This window comes from Schistocerca nitens, chromosome 8 (assembly GCF_023898315.1).
Source record: "Schistocerca nitens isolate TAMUIC-IGC-003100 chromosome 8, iqSchNite1.1, whole genome shotgun sequence".
Taxonomy (NCBI): Eukaryota; Metazoa; Arthropoda; class Insecta; order Orthoptera; family Acrididae; genus Schistocerca; species Schistocerca nitens.
The window spans coordinates 29,386,938-29,403,549 of NC_064621.1; the positions used below are offsets into that span (position 1 = coordinate 29,386,938).

A 16,612-nucleotide genomic window follows, 5' to 3' on the forward strand; every position below is an offset into this window, starting at 1 on the left:
AAATGCAATGTCATGAAAAAGCTAGCAGGTAACAAAGAGAATGAATTAAAAGGTGCTTCGAACATGGAATTAACGTTTGAACAAGTGTATTAATGCTTATGGAGAGTACTTCAAAGGCGATTAAGGTTGTATTTGAAAACAATAAAGCATATGCTTTCTAGAAAGAAATTCTGGTTATTTTTGGGTCCTGCCTCATACATTAAAGAAATGTAGCTCTCAAGTGCTGACAATAATGACTCTGCTGAACAGTGAATAAAATAATATGAATGAATGGAGTTTCAGATTTTTAAAAATATGTAGGACAAAAAAAGTAACTAAGATACATAGAATCTAAGATCAGTGTTCTCTATCTTTGTGGACAGTTAAGGAATATTTTATACACAGCTTTATTTCCAGGGCATTTATGTCATGTACACGGATTACATATGCTACATATTTATCTTGCAACCATTACATAAGTGGCAGGGAAGGTTTCTTTGTGCGCCCTCTCTCTCTCTCTCTCTCTCTCTCTCTCTCTCTCTCTCTCTCTAAATCAAAGCTCAATGACAAAATAATTTAGGAAACTTTATTAGTATGCTTAGGAAACACAGCTCACATTTTGAACAGTTACTTCACTTAAGTACAAGTTCCTAACTGAAAATGGGAAGAAGTCCAATCCATGACAAGCTGCACCATACTCTCCATTGTTTCGTACAACTACAATACCACCTTTGAACTCAGGATAGTAGGAACCTATCCTCCGAATAGCAACTTCACCAGCTTCTGAGGGCGATGAACCTTTACGGAGCAGCTCAACTGCAAGGAAGCTGGGGAAAAAAGGACAAGTTTTATTTTAGCAGGCATCATGAACACCACATAATATTTACATAATGAAACTTAGACCCTGTACCACTATTTTTGAGTGCAAGTCAATAAATAATGAGGAGTAATTTAAATAATTCAGGTGCAAAGGCGACAACTCACTGAAAGCATAAGTACTGACTTGTTGAAAAGTGCTGACTCAACGCTTCTGCTATTCAGGTTTATATAGTAAATTAAGAACAGATCAAGTTAGCAATATTAAAATTTGTGTACGAAGCCCAGAGAAAAGGGAACACAGCTTCTGAATGATAATAGTGCTAAAACATAACATGGCTAGTGAATATAATGCAGCTTTGAAATTTTGTTTCTGTCTGCATACATCCATGAATGAACTTAACACATCACTGAAGATGTATGGTGAAGATATTCTTCCACCATCAACCACATGTTACAGTAACTACAGTGAATAAAACCATTGACAATGCAGCTGCCACCATTTGACTACTAAATCATGCTACTGGGTGTTGTGTGCAACACATGATGACTTGGAGGAGTGAATTGGGATGGGTAGATACAAAACAGGAAGGGGAGATGGCAAAAAGAGAGTATGTCAGGAGAAATTAAGGACCTGGGTCAGGGGCTTGTGGAGACTGAGGCACAGAGAATTACACGACTGAAGAGTGTGCTGCAAAAACAACTCCCATCTACGTAATTCAGAGAAGTAGGTGTTGGAGGAGGATCCAAGTGACAAGAGTTGTTAAGCACCAAAAGCATATAGGAGTCAACCATATAAAAATAGTCAGTGAAGGCTGAAACCAGTAATATTGTATTGAAATTGTTGTGATTGTTGCAGAAAGTAATTAAAGTTCTTAGCAAGAAATTCAGCATAGTAGGCAAGGGATTTCTCGACACTACAGACATGGGTGGCCAGACTGCATGGAAGTGATAATTTGTTGTGTGAAAGCTGGGAGCTATCAAAATACAAATACTGTTGATGGTTAGACAGACATTTAAACAGAGCCATCATCAGAGAGGTCACAGTTGTGATGAAATAGGCCATGTATCGAACATTGACATATAGTGTTTTTTTTTTTTTTTTTAAATGCCCAAATGTTGGCAGACAAAAGTCATTTATGTTTAGAAATTTATTGTCATGGAGTCATATAATTTGTGCTTTATATTTTTGTACATTTTTCAAAGACAGCAAGTTTTCTTACATGTGGTAGTTACACACACTTATATATTTATATATCACATCTAAGAAAGCTGTTTATTTGTAATCGAATCTTAATATACTTAGATTATGGCACATCTTGTGCAAGAAATAGAAAAGTCAAATCAGATTAAAAATGAATTAGCTCAGATGCAATTTTTTGTGAAACAGATTTGAATTTTATGTGTTTATAAAAATTGGTTATCTTGCAATAATTTATATATCAGCAAATAGCCTCAACTCCAGACTATTATAGATTCTGTTAAAATTGGATAAAATGCAAATCTCAAATTCTGATTTTACATCTTACATCAAATTTTAGAAACATGCTCAATTCACATACACAGCAATTCTGCCTTTAGTTTTGAATTTTTGTAACACCAAAACAATATATAAAATTAAAATGTCATGTTCACAAGAAACTAACAACCAATCCAAATAAACTATTGTAAAAAGGAAAGCTAAATTAAACTGAAATGGAAGGCTTTCATTGCACATAAATTGGGAAACGTTAGCAAAATATTAAAGTTATTCTTTAATTTTATTTAAATTTTGACAACCATCAGTTACACTAATATAATAAGTAAGATCATATGTGGAAAGTATATTGGCTATGTGAAAGTGCAACAAATTTGGTGCCCAGAAGGTGAAATACTGAAACACAGAGAAGTTTAAAACTTACTTCTGCTTTATTAAAAATATCCATAATGCTAACACTGCAAAGGTGCTGTTCAGAACCTGGAGGAATAAGTAACATATTCTCAGCTTCATGGTGATGAGCAAGAACAAAGGTAAGTATTTGCATCCCCAAACTTTCTTGGGTAAAATCGAATTTGTGGTGCTAAACTCTCACCAGTTGTGACAGTACATACATGCATCAGCCAAGAATTTGTGAGGTCACAAGGTCAGTGTGCAAGAAGATGTGTGGGAAGCATGTTTTAATCAGGTACGAGAGAAAGTGTGGAGCCTTTGGAGGAATGAGGATAGGGTGTCATGGTTTTGTGTCCAAACAATGAAGATACCATCAGTGAATGTAAACCAGATAAGGGATTGTGATTTTGGGTACTTGTGAAGGTTCCCTCTAAATGGCCCATAAACAGGTTAGCAAAGGAGGGTGCTCCCATGCTGCAAAAGGAGAAGTGGTTATGTGTCAGGATGTGGATGTATAAGGAGTGATGTGGTGGGTTTGGAATCAGAATAACACTGTTTGGAAGCAGCAAGGCAATGTATAAAGGGAGATGATGTATCTGAAGGTGGTATCAACAGTAACAAGTAGGGATACAAATGATAATGGGGCGGTGTACTGTTTGCCCTGGGGAGAGCAATATTTATTCATATGGAATTACAAACAAAGCAATGAATTAAAACTTTTATGATTCTTGAAAGACATATGTAAAAATGCACAGAAAAAACATTTATTATTCAACATAATTGTATTTCAAAACAATATCAATATATTATGTATATTACACTTTATTCTATGTTAAAAAATATTAGTAACTGTGAAACAGTCAAATGATTTCATGTAATTACTTACTCTGGTGTTGATCTTGGATGAGGGTGGACATGAGAGACATTATAAGCGTAATTACGTTGCATTTTTGTTAAATATATGTGTTCATTTGCACATGTGTCGATCAGCCGAGAAGCTGAGAAGTGATTCTTCTTGATGTTTTAGCTCTCAGGGGCACTCTAGGATGCTCTCTGTGTGAAGCACCTCTGTGAGCTGCAGCACATGATCTGCACATGCGCAGTATTACGCTGACATCACTTTGCATGTGGCACTTGCACAAGACTCTAGTTTTACTAGGGGACATGCGGGATTTTAGTCTGCATCTGGTCTGGGCAGAAGCTGAAGGCTGAAGACCAGCTTGAGGCTATATAAGTAATGAATCTGGAAAGACGGAATCAGCTGCCGTGCAGCTGCATGTGCAACAGCATTGGATGCAAACGGAGGTGCCCTACTATAGGAAGAGATTTAGGCATTCTCGCGTGATGTTCTATAAGGCCATTGGTGCTATGGACGTTACTACAAGTGGTAACGTCTGAGTGCAACATGGCTCGTCAGTGTTTTGCGGGTGGGTTCTGAATTTTGCATTTACGCAGAAAGATACACCTCAGCATGGTAACAGCTGGGTCACTGCTGCAATTGTGCAGTATCCTGGTGATACAGTGAAAGCCACTGCAGGTCTGAAGAGTTTTAAGAGTAGAGATGTGATTGCTTATCATATATTTCAAGTGAATGAGGCGTTCATTTGCACATGTCCACACAATTAAAGGCTACCACTTGCACGGAACAAAACACGACACACACATTAAAAAATAAAAAAGCAGCACACTGGTGCCAAACATGGGGTGTTAGTGTGCTGTTTTTATTTTGTATTTTGTTGTGATCCATTCTGTACATCAAGTAGTGTGATTTAATTGTGTGTACATGTGCAGTTCATTAAACTGTATGATTTGTAGACACATATATGTATAATTACACATCAAATGATGCCACACACTCTAAAGGGACAACAAAACTTATCACGGGCAAATTACACAGTTCTTTTCTTTTGTAGGTATATTATTTGAAGGTTTAATGCCGCAATATAAAACACGTAGAGAAAGCGGTGTGAGGCACCATACTAGCTCATATGTTAACAAAATATCTCAAGTTTGTTTCGCATTGCAATTTCATTGAAATTAATAGTGCTTTAATGCCATGGGTTTGCGTAGAGATATGGCATGTTTATCACTGATCATTTCGGAGTAAGTTAATTTATGTGAATTTACGTAGGGGGAGATAAAAGATACCCATTATGTGGCAACAACAAGATTTTAATAAAAGCTGCTATTAATCATTGAAAATGAATTAAAGTGGCACTAAAGTTAAATAGTATAATTAAAGTGTCCACCTGCTTAGCTGAGCGCTTACGTGCTTGCCTCCCACGCAGTGGGCCCTAGTTCGATTCCCGGCTGGGTTGGAGATTTTCTCCACTTGTGGACTGAGTGTTGTGTTGTCCTCACCATCATTTTATCCTCATTGGCAGCACACGAGTCACCTAACGTGGCATTGACTGTAAAAGGACTCACACTCGGCAGCCGAACTTCTCCGGATGGGGGCCTCCTGGCCAGAAATGCCATACGATCATTTCATTTCATATAATTAAAGCGCAAACTTTGTAAGTTATTTCTGCAGCTCTATGCTGCTTAATGCAGGCAATATTCAAATAAAATGTTGCAGCCGTGCAAATGGCTGACAACAATTAGTCCTAGGCTCATGCTATATTGCGTGTTCCAATTCTATGAAAAATATGTTATTAGTTTCCTAACATAAAGGGATGCTAAAGATATACAAATGAGCACATATATTTAACCAAAATGCAACATAAGTACACTTGCAATGTCTCTCACATCTATACTCATCCACCAGAAAGAGTAATTACATAAAATGATTCGACTGTTTCACAGTTATTAATATTTTTAACACAGAACAAAGGATAATAATATACATAATAAATTTAATTTTGTTGTTTTTAAATACGATTATGTTGATGATAAATGTTTTCTCTAGGTATTTTTATGTATGTCTTTCAAGAATCATAAAAGTCTCAATTCACTGCATTGTTCGTAATTCCATATGAATAAATACTGTTCCCCCCAGGGCAACTAATACAATGGGAATGGTTGAGAATCAGTAAAGCAAGTGGTTTATGTAACTAATATGGGAGGTAAAGCTGCAGGCACTTGGTTGGAAGTGTTGATCAAGTAGAGCAGATATTTTTCAGTGGGAGCAAAGTAACCAGCACCAATGGGACATCCAGGGTTGTTGGGGTTGTGGATCTTGGGAAACATTTAAGAAACAATGGAATGTAAATAATATGAAAATGATAGTGCTACTCACCATGTAGTTTATGTTGTCTATTTCCCACAAACACCTCGCTGGCCGAAAGCTCACTTTCTGACAGTTTTTTGTTTTGCCTATCTGTGACTCAGCATCTCCACTATATGGTGAGTTGCAACTATCCTTTTCATAACATTGTTGGGAAGCATTTAGTTACATGTGCAGGTGGTGTTATTGGGGTAAGGAGGAAGATGGATACTGGAGACTGATTCTAGGATAGGACGAAGGATTTTAGGAGGGATTGGAGGTTATGATGGACTTCTGGGATGGGATCACTATGACAGTGCTTATATGTCAAAGTACTCTCTGTAATTGGTCAAGGCAGTAGTGAAGCCTTTCTCTGTGTGAAGGATCTGTCTTGGGGTTGAGAATGGCTGCTATTTCCTGTGCTGAGAGGCTTGTACTCCTGGAAAAGGAGGAGGAGGCCAGTTGAAGGTAAGAATTTCCCAGAAAGTTATCAGGGAGTGGTTAGGCAGGAGGAGCGAGAGTGTCATGTTTGGATGGTGGTATGAACATGGAAAGATTCAGGGTCAGGATTCAGTGGGGAAAAAAGTGTTTCTCTGCATTGATCGAGAGGAGAGTAAGTCTTCGAAAAGTCCAGCATGATCGAACTTGAGTGCAGGACTGAAAGCAAGAACTTTCGATAGGAATGAAACTTCTGTAGACATAAGGCTTCTGGTGGACAGTTTGTAATAGTGTTTAAGTTTATTTAAGCTGTAAGTTGAGAGGGAGCTTTGGTGGATGTGGAAGATGGAAAAGGTCACTAAGGCTAGATTTGGGTGCTACGAGGGGAATCTCTGAGGTTGGATGGGTATTGGTACATAGCAGTGCTTTCAGATGGGGATAAGATGTCAATAAATTGACAAACTTTAGGAGGTGATGTGCTGACTGCTCTTCCACTTGTTGGAGGTCAAGCATCAATTTAGGAGATAGAGCTCAATAGTTGGGATTTCACAGTAAAAGTACCTTGCAGAGAGAGAGAGAGCAGAGGTAAGTTCAGGGATGACTGTGCCATGGAGATGTGTTTCTCTAATATCAGATTAGTGAGGGATACTGGCAACATTCTGACAATTCACAAACACAACAATACCTTGATGACCCATTGTATTGGTTACTGTGATTCCACCAAATGTTGATGAGCAACACCTCCAACCAACTGCCCACAGCCTTGTCTCCCAAACAAAGACATCAACATCATCTTTCACCAACTTTCAACTACCACCACTCTATTAACATCTGGGTCCCTGATGTGTTAACTCTACCTTCCTATACACCACCACCACCACCACCACCACCACCACCACCTTGCCACTTTAAAATACTACATCTCTCATCCTTCCATATTCAAACCCACCAACTCATTCCTTATGTATCTCACTAACTACAACTTCACACATAATTACTTCTCCTTTGAGGAGTAGATAAATGAACAAATCTGCAGTATGGCCATGGGCACCTCCATTGCTCCCTCCAATGCCAAACTGTTCATGGGCCATCTAGAGAAAACCATGTAGCCAACCAGAATACCAAAAACTCTTGTCTGGTTCAGATTCATTGATGATGTCTTCACAATATGGACCATGGGGCAAGGCAATCTATCCTCAATTCCTGCTCAGCCTCAACACCTTCTCTCCTCACTTCTTCTTGGATGTTGACTTCTGATTGCTCCAGCCCAACATCTTGTCACCATATCAAACCCACTACCTATTTACAGTAGCTAGAATTTAATAGCTGCCATTCCCTCCACACCAAAAAATACACTGGCCATCTATGGAAGATGCATCTGCAGTGGGAAGAAATCCCTTAAACTTACTGGAAAATTAAAATTTAGGCTGAGACTCAGTAGAGCACTTGCCTGTGAAAGGGAAAGTCCTGAGTTCAAGTCTCAGACCAGCATACAGTTTTAATATCTCAGGAAGTTTCATATCAGCACACACTCCATTGCACAGTAAAAAATTCATTAAAGAAATCCCTTGCCCCTAAGGCCTCCACTATCCATCAATTAATCCTAGTAAACATCAAGTGTGTCTACCAGGGGGAGGGAGAAGGTTGGGATGGCAAAAGGGGGCAACTTTGCCCCCTCCTGTAATCTGGGTACAGCCTTTTTATTCAGTATAGAAATCTCTTACTATCTACGACTCCACTAAATTGCAGATCTGACATTGCCGACTAAGATGAGAAGTACTGCAGCTTTAGCAATCACTATATCTTGATTTTTCGTAGTTGTCACACTGTTCATGGGAAATTATGGCAATACCTTGGTGCGGTTGCTATTTCGGTGCTGGGTGGCAGTCAAGATAGATACATCCTTAACATAATTGCTCTGAAATGATGTCTTCAATTTTTATTGTCACTGCCTTGTTCAGTCCTGACTGAGCTGCGGAAAGGAGCCAGTCTAACATCTGGGAGCATGGATCTATTGCCAATCCCAACACAATAACAAAAGGCAGCACTGCATGTGCCAGTCATCTGTCCTCAATTCCCATAAGGACGCCCTCTCCCTTGATGCCCACCACAATCACAACAGTATATTACCATTTGTCTGGGTAGAAAGAAAACTCATAAAGGGCTGCTGTTATATTGTATGTTGTAATAGGACAAGTTGTAGGGTAGTTAATGAATGCTTTGATAGCACTAAAAGTTTAGCAGATTGTATATTACCCAATCCACAATATGTAATGGAAAAAAGGTAGAAAGTATAGTTTTTCTTAGTTTCTATCAGCAAATTAAACTGCATGGTTCACTTATATACTGAATCAACATCATTAACATTATTTTAGATCATTTAACTGTAATTAACAGAAAGTTATAATTAGTTAGAAGACCTGATGATGTGAATTAACACATTGTTGTAAATTTCAGCAGGATTTATCACTTCATTTTCATGACTGCATTATTACATTCCCATAGAAATGTTATGAGAAATATCTATGTTGCAATTAAAACAATAATTAATTACCAAAATTTCTAAATTTCAATTTACCTAAAAATGGACTTCTGGAACATTTATCAGTCATCTGATGTATTTAACATGACGTGTGCACTTTATGTATTGTGTCAATAATGAACAACCAATTACATAAGTTGTAATTATCTTTTTCATTAATGATTCTCGAACATTCTGATGTAAACACTATTGATTTTCGGTCATTTTGATGCTATGAAATTATCATACAGAACTTTAACCTGAAATTCCCTTTTGAGATTTTGTACTGTATCTCAATAAATATCAGGAATAAAATCCAACATGAAATCAAGATGTAATTGATGATTTTATGAAAGTTATTGCTATTGTAACTTCATAACTGAATTCTACACAAAAGTCAGAAAAACAGTATTAGAAATGTATTCAGAATGAATCATCATTTATTATCAATAAAACTGTACTAACAGTTTGTTGTACATTATTAACTTCTGATTATGAATCAGTAAATGTACTTGTTTTTGACAATAGGCTAAAGAATATACATTGTTAAGATACATTCCACGTGGGAAAAATATATCTAAAAACAAAGATGATGTGACTTACCAAACGAAAGCGCTGGCACGTCGATAGACACACAAACAAACACAAACATACACACAAAATTCAAGCTTTCGCAACAAACTGTTGCCTCATCAGGAAAGAGGGAAGGATGTGGGTTTTAAGGGAGAGGGTAAGGAGTCATTCCAATCCTGGGAGCGGAAAGACGTACCTTAGGGGGAAAAAAGGACGGGTATACACTCGCACACACACACATATCCATCCACACATATACAGACACAAGCAGACATCTCACAAGCAGACATATTTAAAGACAAAGAGTTTGGGCAGAGATGTCAGTCGAGGCAGAAGTGAAGAGGCAAAGATGACGTTGAATGACAGGTGAGGTATGAGTGGCGGCAACTTGAAATTAGCGGAGATTGAGGCCTGTAGGGTAACGGGAAGAGAGGATATATTGAAGAGCAAGTTCCCATCTCCGGAGTTCAGATAGGTTGGTGTTGGTGGGAAGTATCCAGATAACCCAGACGGTGTAACACTGTGCCAAGATGTGCTGGCTGTACACCAAGGCATCTTTAGCCACAGGGTGATCCTCATTACCAACAAACACTGTCTGCCTGTGTCCATTCATGCGAATGGACAGTTTGTTGCTGGTCATTCCCACATAGAATGCATCACAGTGTAGGCAGGTCAGTTGGTAAATCACGTGGGTGCTTTCACATGTGGCTCTGCCTTTGATCGTGTACACCTTCCGGGTTACAGGACTGGAGTAGGTGGTGGTGGGAGGGTGCATGGGACAGGTTTTACACCTCCCACCACACTGCTTGTGTCTGTATATGTGTGGATGGATATGTGTGTGTGTGCGAGTGTATACCTGTCCTTTTTTCCCCCTAAGGTAAGTCTTTCCGCTCCTGGGATTGGAATGACTCCTTACCCTCTCCCTTAAAACCCACATCCTTTCGTCTTTCAATCTCCTTCCCCTCTTTCCTGATGAGGCAACAGTTTGTTGCGAAAGCTTGAATTTTGTGTGTGTGTTTGTGTTTGTTTGTGTGTCTATCGACCTGCCAGCGCTTTCGTTCGGTAAGTCACATCATCTTTGTTTTTAGATACACTTTTCCCATATATATATATGGTTATAATAGAGGGAACCATTCCACGTAGGAAAAATGTATCTAAAAACAAAGATGATGTGACTTACCAAATGAAAGTGCTGGCAGGTCGACAGACACACGAACAAACACAAACATACACACAGAATTCAAGCTTTCGCAACAAACTGTTGCCTCATCAGGAAAGAGGGAAGGGGAGGGAAAGACGAAAGGATGTGGGTTTTAAGGGAGAGGGTAAGGAGTCATTCCAATCCTGGGAGCGGAAAGACTTACCTTAGGGGGAAAAAAGGAGGGGTATACACTCGCACACACACACATATCCATCCACACATATACAGACACAAGCAGACAAGTGTATATGTGTGGATGGATATGTGTGTGTGTGCGAGTGTATACCCGTCCTTTTTTCCCCCTAAGGTAAGTCTTTCCGCTCCCGGGATTGGAATGACTCCTTACCCTCTCCCTTAAAACCCACATCCTTTCGTCTTTCCCTCCCCTTCCCTCTTTCCTGATGAGGCAACAGTTTGTTGTGAAAGCTGGAATTCTGTGTGTATGTTTGTGTGTCTGTCGACCTGCCAGCACTTTCATTTGGTAAGTCACATCATCTTTATATCAGGCTTGTGCTGGGATAGTGTCATGCAAAACAACAAGGGGTGCTAGCCCCCTCCATGAAAAACACGACCACACCATAACACCACTGCCACTGAATTTTACTGTTGGCGCTACACAAGCTGGCAGATGATGTTCACCGGCATTTGCCATACCCACACCCTGCCCTCGGACCACCACATTGTGTACTGTGATTCGTCACTCCACACAACACGTTTTTCCACTGTTCAACTGTCCAATGTTTACGCTTCTTACACCAAACGAAGAGTTGTTTGGCATTTACCGGCATGATGTGTGGCTTATGAGCAGCAGCTTGACCATGAAATCCAAGTTTTCTCACCTCCTGCCTAACTGTCAGAGTATTTACAGTGGATCCTGGTGCAGTTTGGAATTGATGTGTGATGGTCTGGGTAGATGTCTGCCTATTACACATTACGACCCTCTTCAACTGTCGGCAGTTTTTGTCAGCCAACAGATAAGGTTGGCCTGTATGCTTTTGTGCTGTACATGTCCCTTTACATTTTCACTTCACTATCACATAGGAAACAAGCACAATGTACTTAATATGAAAAACATATGTTTTTGGGGGTGCCTGGATACTTTTGATCACATAGTGTAAATCATGTAACTAGAGGACACTGTTGTTAGAGAATAATTAAATATAAGCACAGCTTTGTATACAAATTACATTAATTAACATATTCTTATGTTGTTTATTAAAATTTTTATTAGTATGAGAATGTTTATCCGATATTGTCAACAAATTTCAAATGAACTCTACCACTAAATATAAACTATATCTAAAAACAAAGATGATGTGACTTACCAAACGAAAGCGCTGGCATGTCGATAGACACACAAACAAACACAAACATACACACAAAATTCAAGCTTTCACAACAAACTGTTGCCTCATCAGGAAAGAGGGAAGGAGAGGGAAAGACGAAAGGATGTGGGTTTTAAGGGAGAGGGTAAGGAGTCATTCCAATCCCGGGAGCGGAAAGACTTACCTTAGGGGGAAAAAAGGACGGGTATACACACGCACACACACACATATCCATCCACACATATACAGACACAAGCAGACAAGTGTATATGTGTGGATGGATATGTGTGTGTGTGCGAGTGTATACCCGTCCTTTTTTCCCCCTAAGGTAAGTCTTTCCGCTCCCGGGATTGGAATGACTCCTTACCCTCTCCCTTAAAACCCACATCCTTTCGTCTTTCCCTCTCCTTCCCTCTTTCCTGATGAGGCAACAGTTTGTTGCGAAAGCTTGAATTTTGTGTGTATATTTGTGTTTGTGTGTCTATCGACGTGCCAGTGCTTTCGTTTGGTAAGTCACATCATCTTTGTTTTTAGATATATTTTTCCCACGTGGAATGTTTCCCTCTATTAATTTATATCACTAAATATAAACTATAATAACCAGCTTTGCCCATTGCAGGCACGTAAGTGGGCACACTGAGAATGATGTGGGTTTTGGTCATGTTAACTCAAACTGTGTCAGTTTGAAACCCAAGCGGCTGCATCCATGATTCAAAGATTTCACTCAGAGCAGTTTCTGATGGATAATTAAGGGCCCTTAATTTTTTTGTAGATGGTCAAGTAGGGACTCAGGAATATTTTAATAGTTAGTGTAGATGATATTTAGCTGATTTTGATCAAGTGGTAGTCTCTAGTACTTTAGTTTTTTCCATGTGCTTGGTTTTGTACTTTAATTATTTTTAATTAATTTCAGTTAACTTTGAGCATTTCCAAGTCATTTAGAATTGCACATTCAGTGGGTGTTAGACACTCGGACCTATTTCTCTTATCCTCTATAATGGAACTGAATATTGGAACAAATGAGCTGCAATTTATTTCTGCTGCTTATTTAAACTTAATTTAATCGACCAATCTAGCTCATAACTTGCAACTTTATGTTAATTTGTAGGTTTGTGAGGAGTAAAGATAGAATTTTTGATGAAGGTTAAACATTCTGGTGAGTTTGTCAGCAATTACTGTGAATTACATTAATACCTTGTACATAGTGCTGAGGGATAAAATCCTCCTGCAAATGTATGTCATATTACAAAAGGCAGATTTCTACACATATTTTGAGGCTGACTGCTCGATTTTCATGGAAAGGCAAACTGTTATGAAAAACTGGATAAGAATAATCTTGAACATACCTGGGTAAGAATCGCATCATTATATCACCATCACCAGTTGCAGCTGCTCCTCCTATACTGCTGTCTGCGTATGCACCTGCCCCAGGGATTGGAGAATCTCCAACTCTTCTGAAATTTGGATAGTAGCACATGGGTGAAATTCAGTGAGTGGGTAAAGAATAATTAGTTTTACAACTTTGTGAAAAAATATTCAATAATATTCTGTAAAGGGCAAAAAAGTGAGGATATGCAACCTCTCACTTGCAGATGAATGGTGAGTGGTAACTGCACCTTACAGCAGGTGAAAATTTAGTTATGGCGTGGGACTTGAACATAATATTGGTGAAAGCAAGAGGAGGAAACAAGTAGGATAATAAAGACGAGGAAGGAATTTTGGGGGGAGGGGGGAGGGGGGCACGGATGAAAGGGAAAGAAGCCTGATAGAATTTCAAGAAGAGCACAATTTAACAACTGCAGACAATTAATTTAAGAATCATGAAAGAAATTGTATACCTGAAAGAGAGCTATAGACAGAGAAAGGTTTTGAACTGATTATATTATTCTAGAAAGAAGTTTGGAAACCAGATTTTAAACTTCAAAATATCTCTTGGCCAAATGTGGACTTCGACCATAATTTATTAGCTGTGAAATGCAGACTGACACTAGGAGAACCATAGTGATCAATCTGACTGTTGAGTGTTTTTTAATACTTAATAACTAGTGTACATTCCAATTCAGTGGGCTTATATTTCATGAATTTTAATGTACTTGGTGGTTTATAATTTCTGTAAAAAAACGAACATCTGTTACAAAAACTGAACAACTTATAAACATTTTTACCTTGAAGGACTGCAACTAGTTCAACAGACATTTTTTATGTACCATGTCTCTAGACATGCAACAATGACTTTTACATCTTCATTATTCTTGTGACTTTGTTCCCTCTATTTATTTCCATTTTACTTTATTTGGTGGAAGAATGAACATACTTGTTGCTGTTCTCTGTCAGTACATTGTTGTGCTCTGCAGAAGTGTAGCACTCCTGGTTATTATTGCACATCAGTATTTTCGTTTGGATGAAGAATTATTGAATTATTTGAACAGTTTACCACCAGAAGAAGATTCTGAAGGAGAAGATATTTTTGAATGTTATGAGGTGCATGATAAAAATTGACTAAGATAATATGGATGGTACAGAATATCAACCTCACAAAACAGAGCAAGGCAAATAATCTTAGTTGTAAGATGAATATTCACGATTTGTACAACATCCAAATAACTACGTGCTTACAGGTTTGATTCTGGCGGTACCACAAATTCCTACTAACATCCAGTGGTGGATATATATGTGAGGTGCGCGACTCCCCCTTGCAGGGCCACCCAAATTGCCACCCGCACCGGCCCCGCCAGTCGGCCTTCACAACTACTGAAACCAGACGGTAATGGTCTGGCATGTAAATTTAATCAGTGCTTAACTGAACTACCATTCTTTGAAGAAGAATCACTCTTTGTGATTAAAAAGAGACTAAGGGGAGAAATTCTTCAATACAAGCAAAGGAGCACAAATGCCCTTAATGATCGTGATTCAGTTATGCAAATGTAGTCAGTTTGTCCTAGTCTGACTACCCTACTTTGAACATGCTGTACAAAATATTTGCTTGCCTAACTGCCTCTATTGCTTCAGTAGAAAGAAGTTTTTGAACACTGCGGCATACAAAGACACGACTAAGGTCGACAATGAAGGAGGATCGACTTAATGGCTTAGCTCTGTTGAACACTCACCCTGACATTTATTGTCCTACTGACGGTGTAATTAACCAATTTGCCAGGAAGAATAGGCACATAGAATTCATCATTTAAAAAAGGAGAACCACAACTGTAACTTTTTTATATCATAAGATGACATTCTCTTGTATATGTCTATAACCAGTTCAAACAAAACTTTCTTAAATTTTGCATGTGACTTGATTACTTTTTACTACGGTAAAAGTAAAGGTAGCTCCAGATATCTTTAGCACCCCCTCCTTGAGGCTTTTCCGTATCCACCACTGCTCACATCCAAGGAAGAAAATGGAAAGAATCACATCCATCTTGGCATCCAGAAGTTGGAAGTGAAGAGACTGCTGCCGATGGAATGCTGTGAACTCAAATTGCACTGTGCCATGCACACGGAAGATTAGGGCACCACAACATGTTGGCAGAAACTCTACAGTCAAGAAACTTTTAGTCAGAGGAAGTTAATTGAGTGCATGGCAAATGTGGATAGACAATAACATTCTACAAAACATAAAAACCTTTACAGAAATTATGACCCGAGAAGTTCTCCAGGATGACACATCGGTACTTGATACTGTCCAATTAAAAGCTATCATAGCCATGATGTATGCACTTGCGAGTGTTATGAAGAAAAGAATTTCCGCATCACCCTTCTGTGGTCTCAAGAGGGGTGGCTGACATTTTTTTCTTGCACTATAGGAAGAAATACGTTAATAGAACTCATGTAATTTTAACTCATGTAATTTTTAAAATTAGATGACAAGAACACTCATGATAAGAGAATCGAGACTGATGGCTTCACAAAAACTACCCCAGTCTGGAATCCATTTGTAGACAACTGCACCAGTAACTACATAGCAGGTGCATTTATAACCACTGATGAACAGCTTTGGCCATGCAAAGCTCGCTGCTGATACACAATAAATTACTAATAAACCAGATAAATTTGGATTGAAGTTCTGACTTGCAAGAGATGCCAGTCATAAATACACTGAAGAGCCAAAGCAACTGGTACACCTGTCTAACAGCATGTAACGCCCCCCGCGAGCAAACAGAAGTGCCGCAACACAACATGGCATGGGTTTGACTAACATCTGAAGTGGTGCTCGAGGGAACTGACACCAAGAATCCTGCAGGATTGTCCATAAATCCATAAGAGTACGAGGGGGTGGTGATCTCTTCCGCACAGCACATTTTGAGACGTCTCAGATATGCTGAATAATGTTCATTTCTGGTGAGTTTGGTGGCCAGCGGAAGTGTTTATACTCAGAAGAGTGTTCCTGGAGTCACTCTGTAGTAATTCTGGACATGTGGGGTGTTGTGTTGTCCTCCTGGAATTATCCAAGTCTGTTGGAATGCACAATGGACATGAATGGATGCAGATGATCAGGCAGGATGGTTACGTACGTGTCATCTGTTAGGGTCATATCTAGACTACCAGGGGTCCCATATCACTCCAACTGCACACGCCCCACACCATTACAGAGCCACCTCCTGCTGGAACAGTCCCCTACTGACATGCAGGGCCCATGGATTCATGAGGTTGTGTCCATATCCGTAGGCGTCCATCTGCTCGATACAAT

At 39.1% G+C, this 16,612-nt stretch overlaps 1 protein-coding gene across 1 annotated transcript in view; it reads right to left on the reverse strand.

Moving 5' to 3' along the window:
* Positions 1 to 551: 551 nt before the first annotated feature.
* Positions 552 to 16,612, reverse strand: part of LOC126198657 (N(4)-(Beta-N-acetylglucosaminyl)-L-asparaginase-like) — a 133,356-nt gene continuing 117,295 nt past the window's right edge. Inside the window, exons 5-6 of the mRNA XM_049935131.1 lie at positions 13,275 to 13,382; positions 552 to 806 (exon numbers count right to left, since the gene is read on the reverse strand). Of these exons, the coding sequence (XP_049791088.1) occupies positions 578 to 806; positions 13,275 to 13,382 (337 nt within the window). The 3' untranslated portion in view covers positions 552 to 577. The remainder of the gene's footprint in view (positions 807 to 13,274; positions 13,383 to 16,612) is intronic.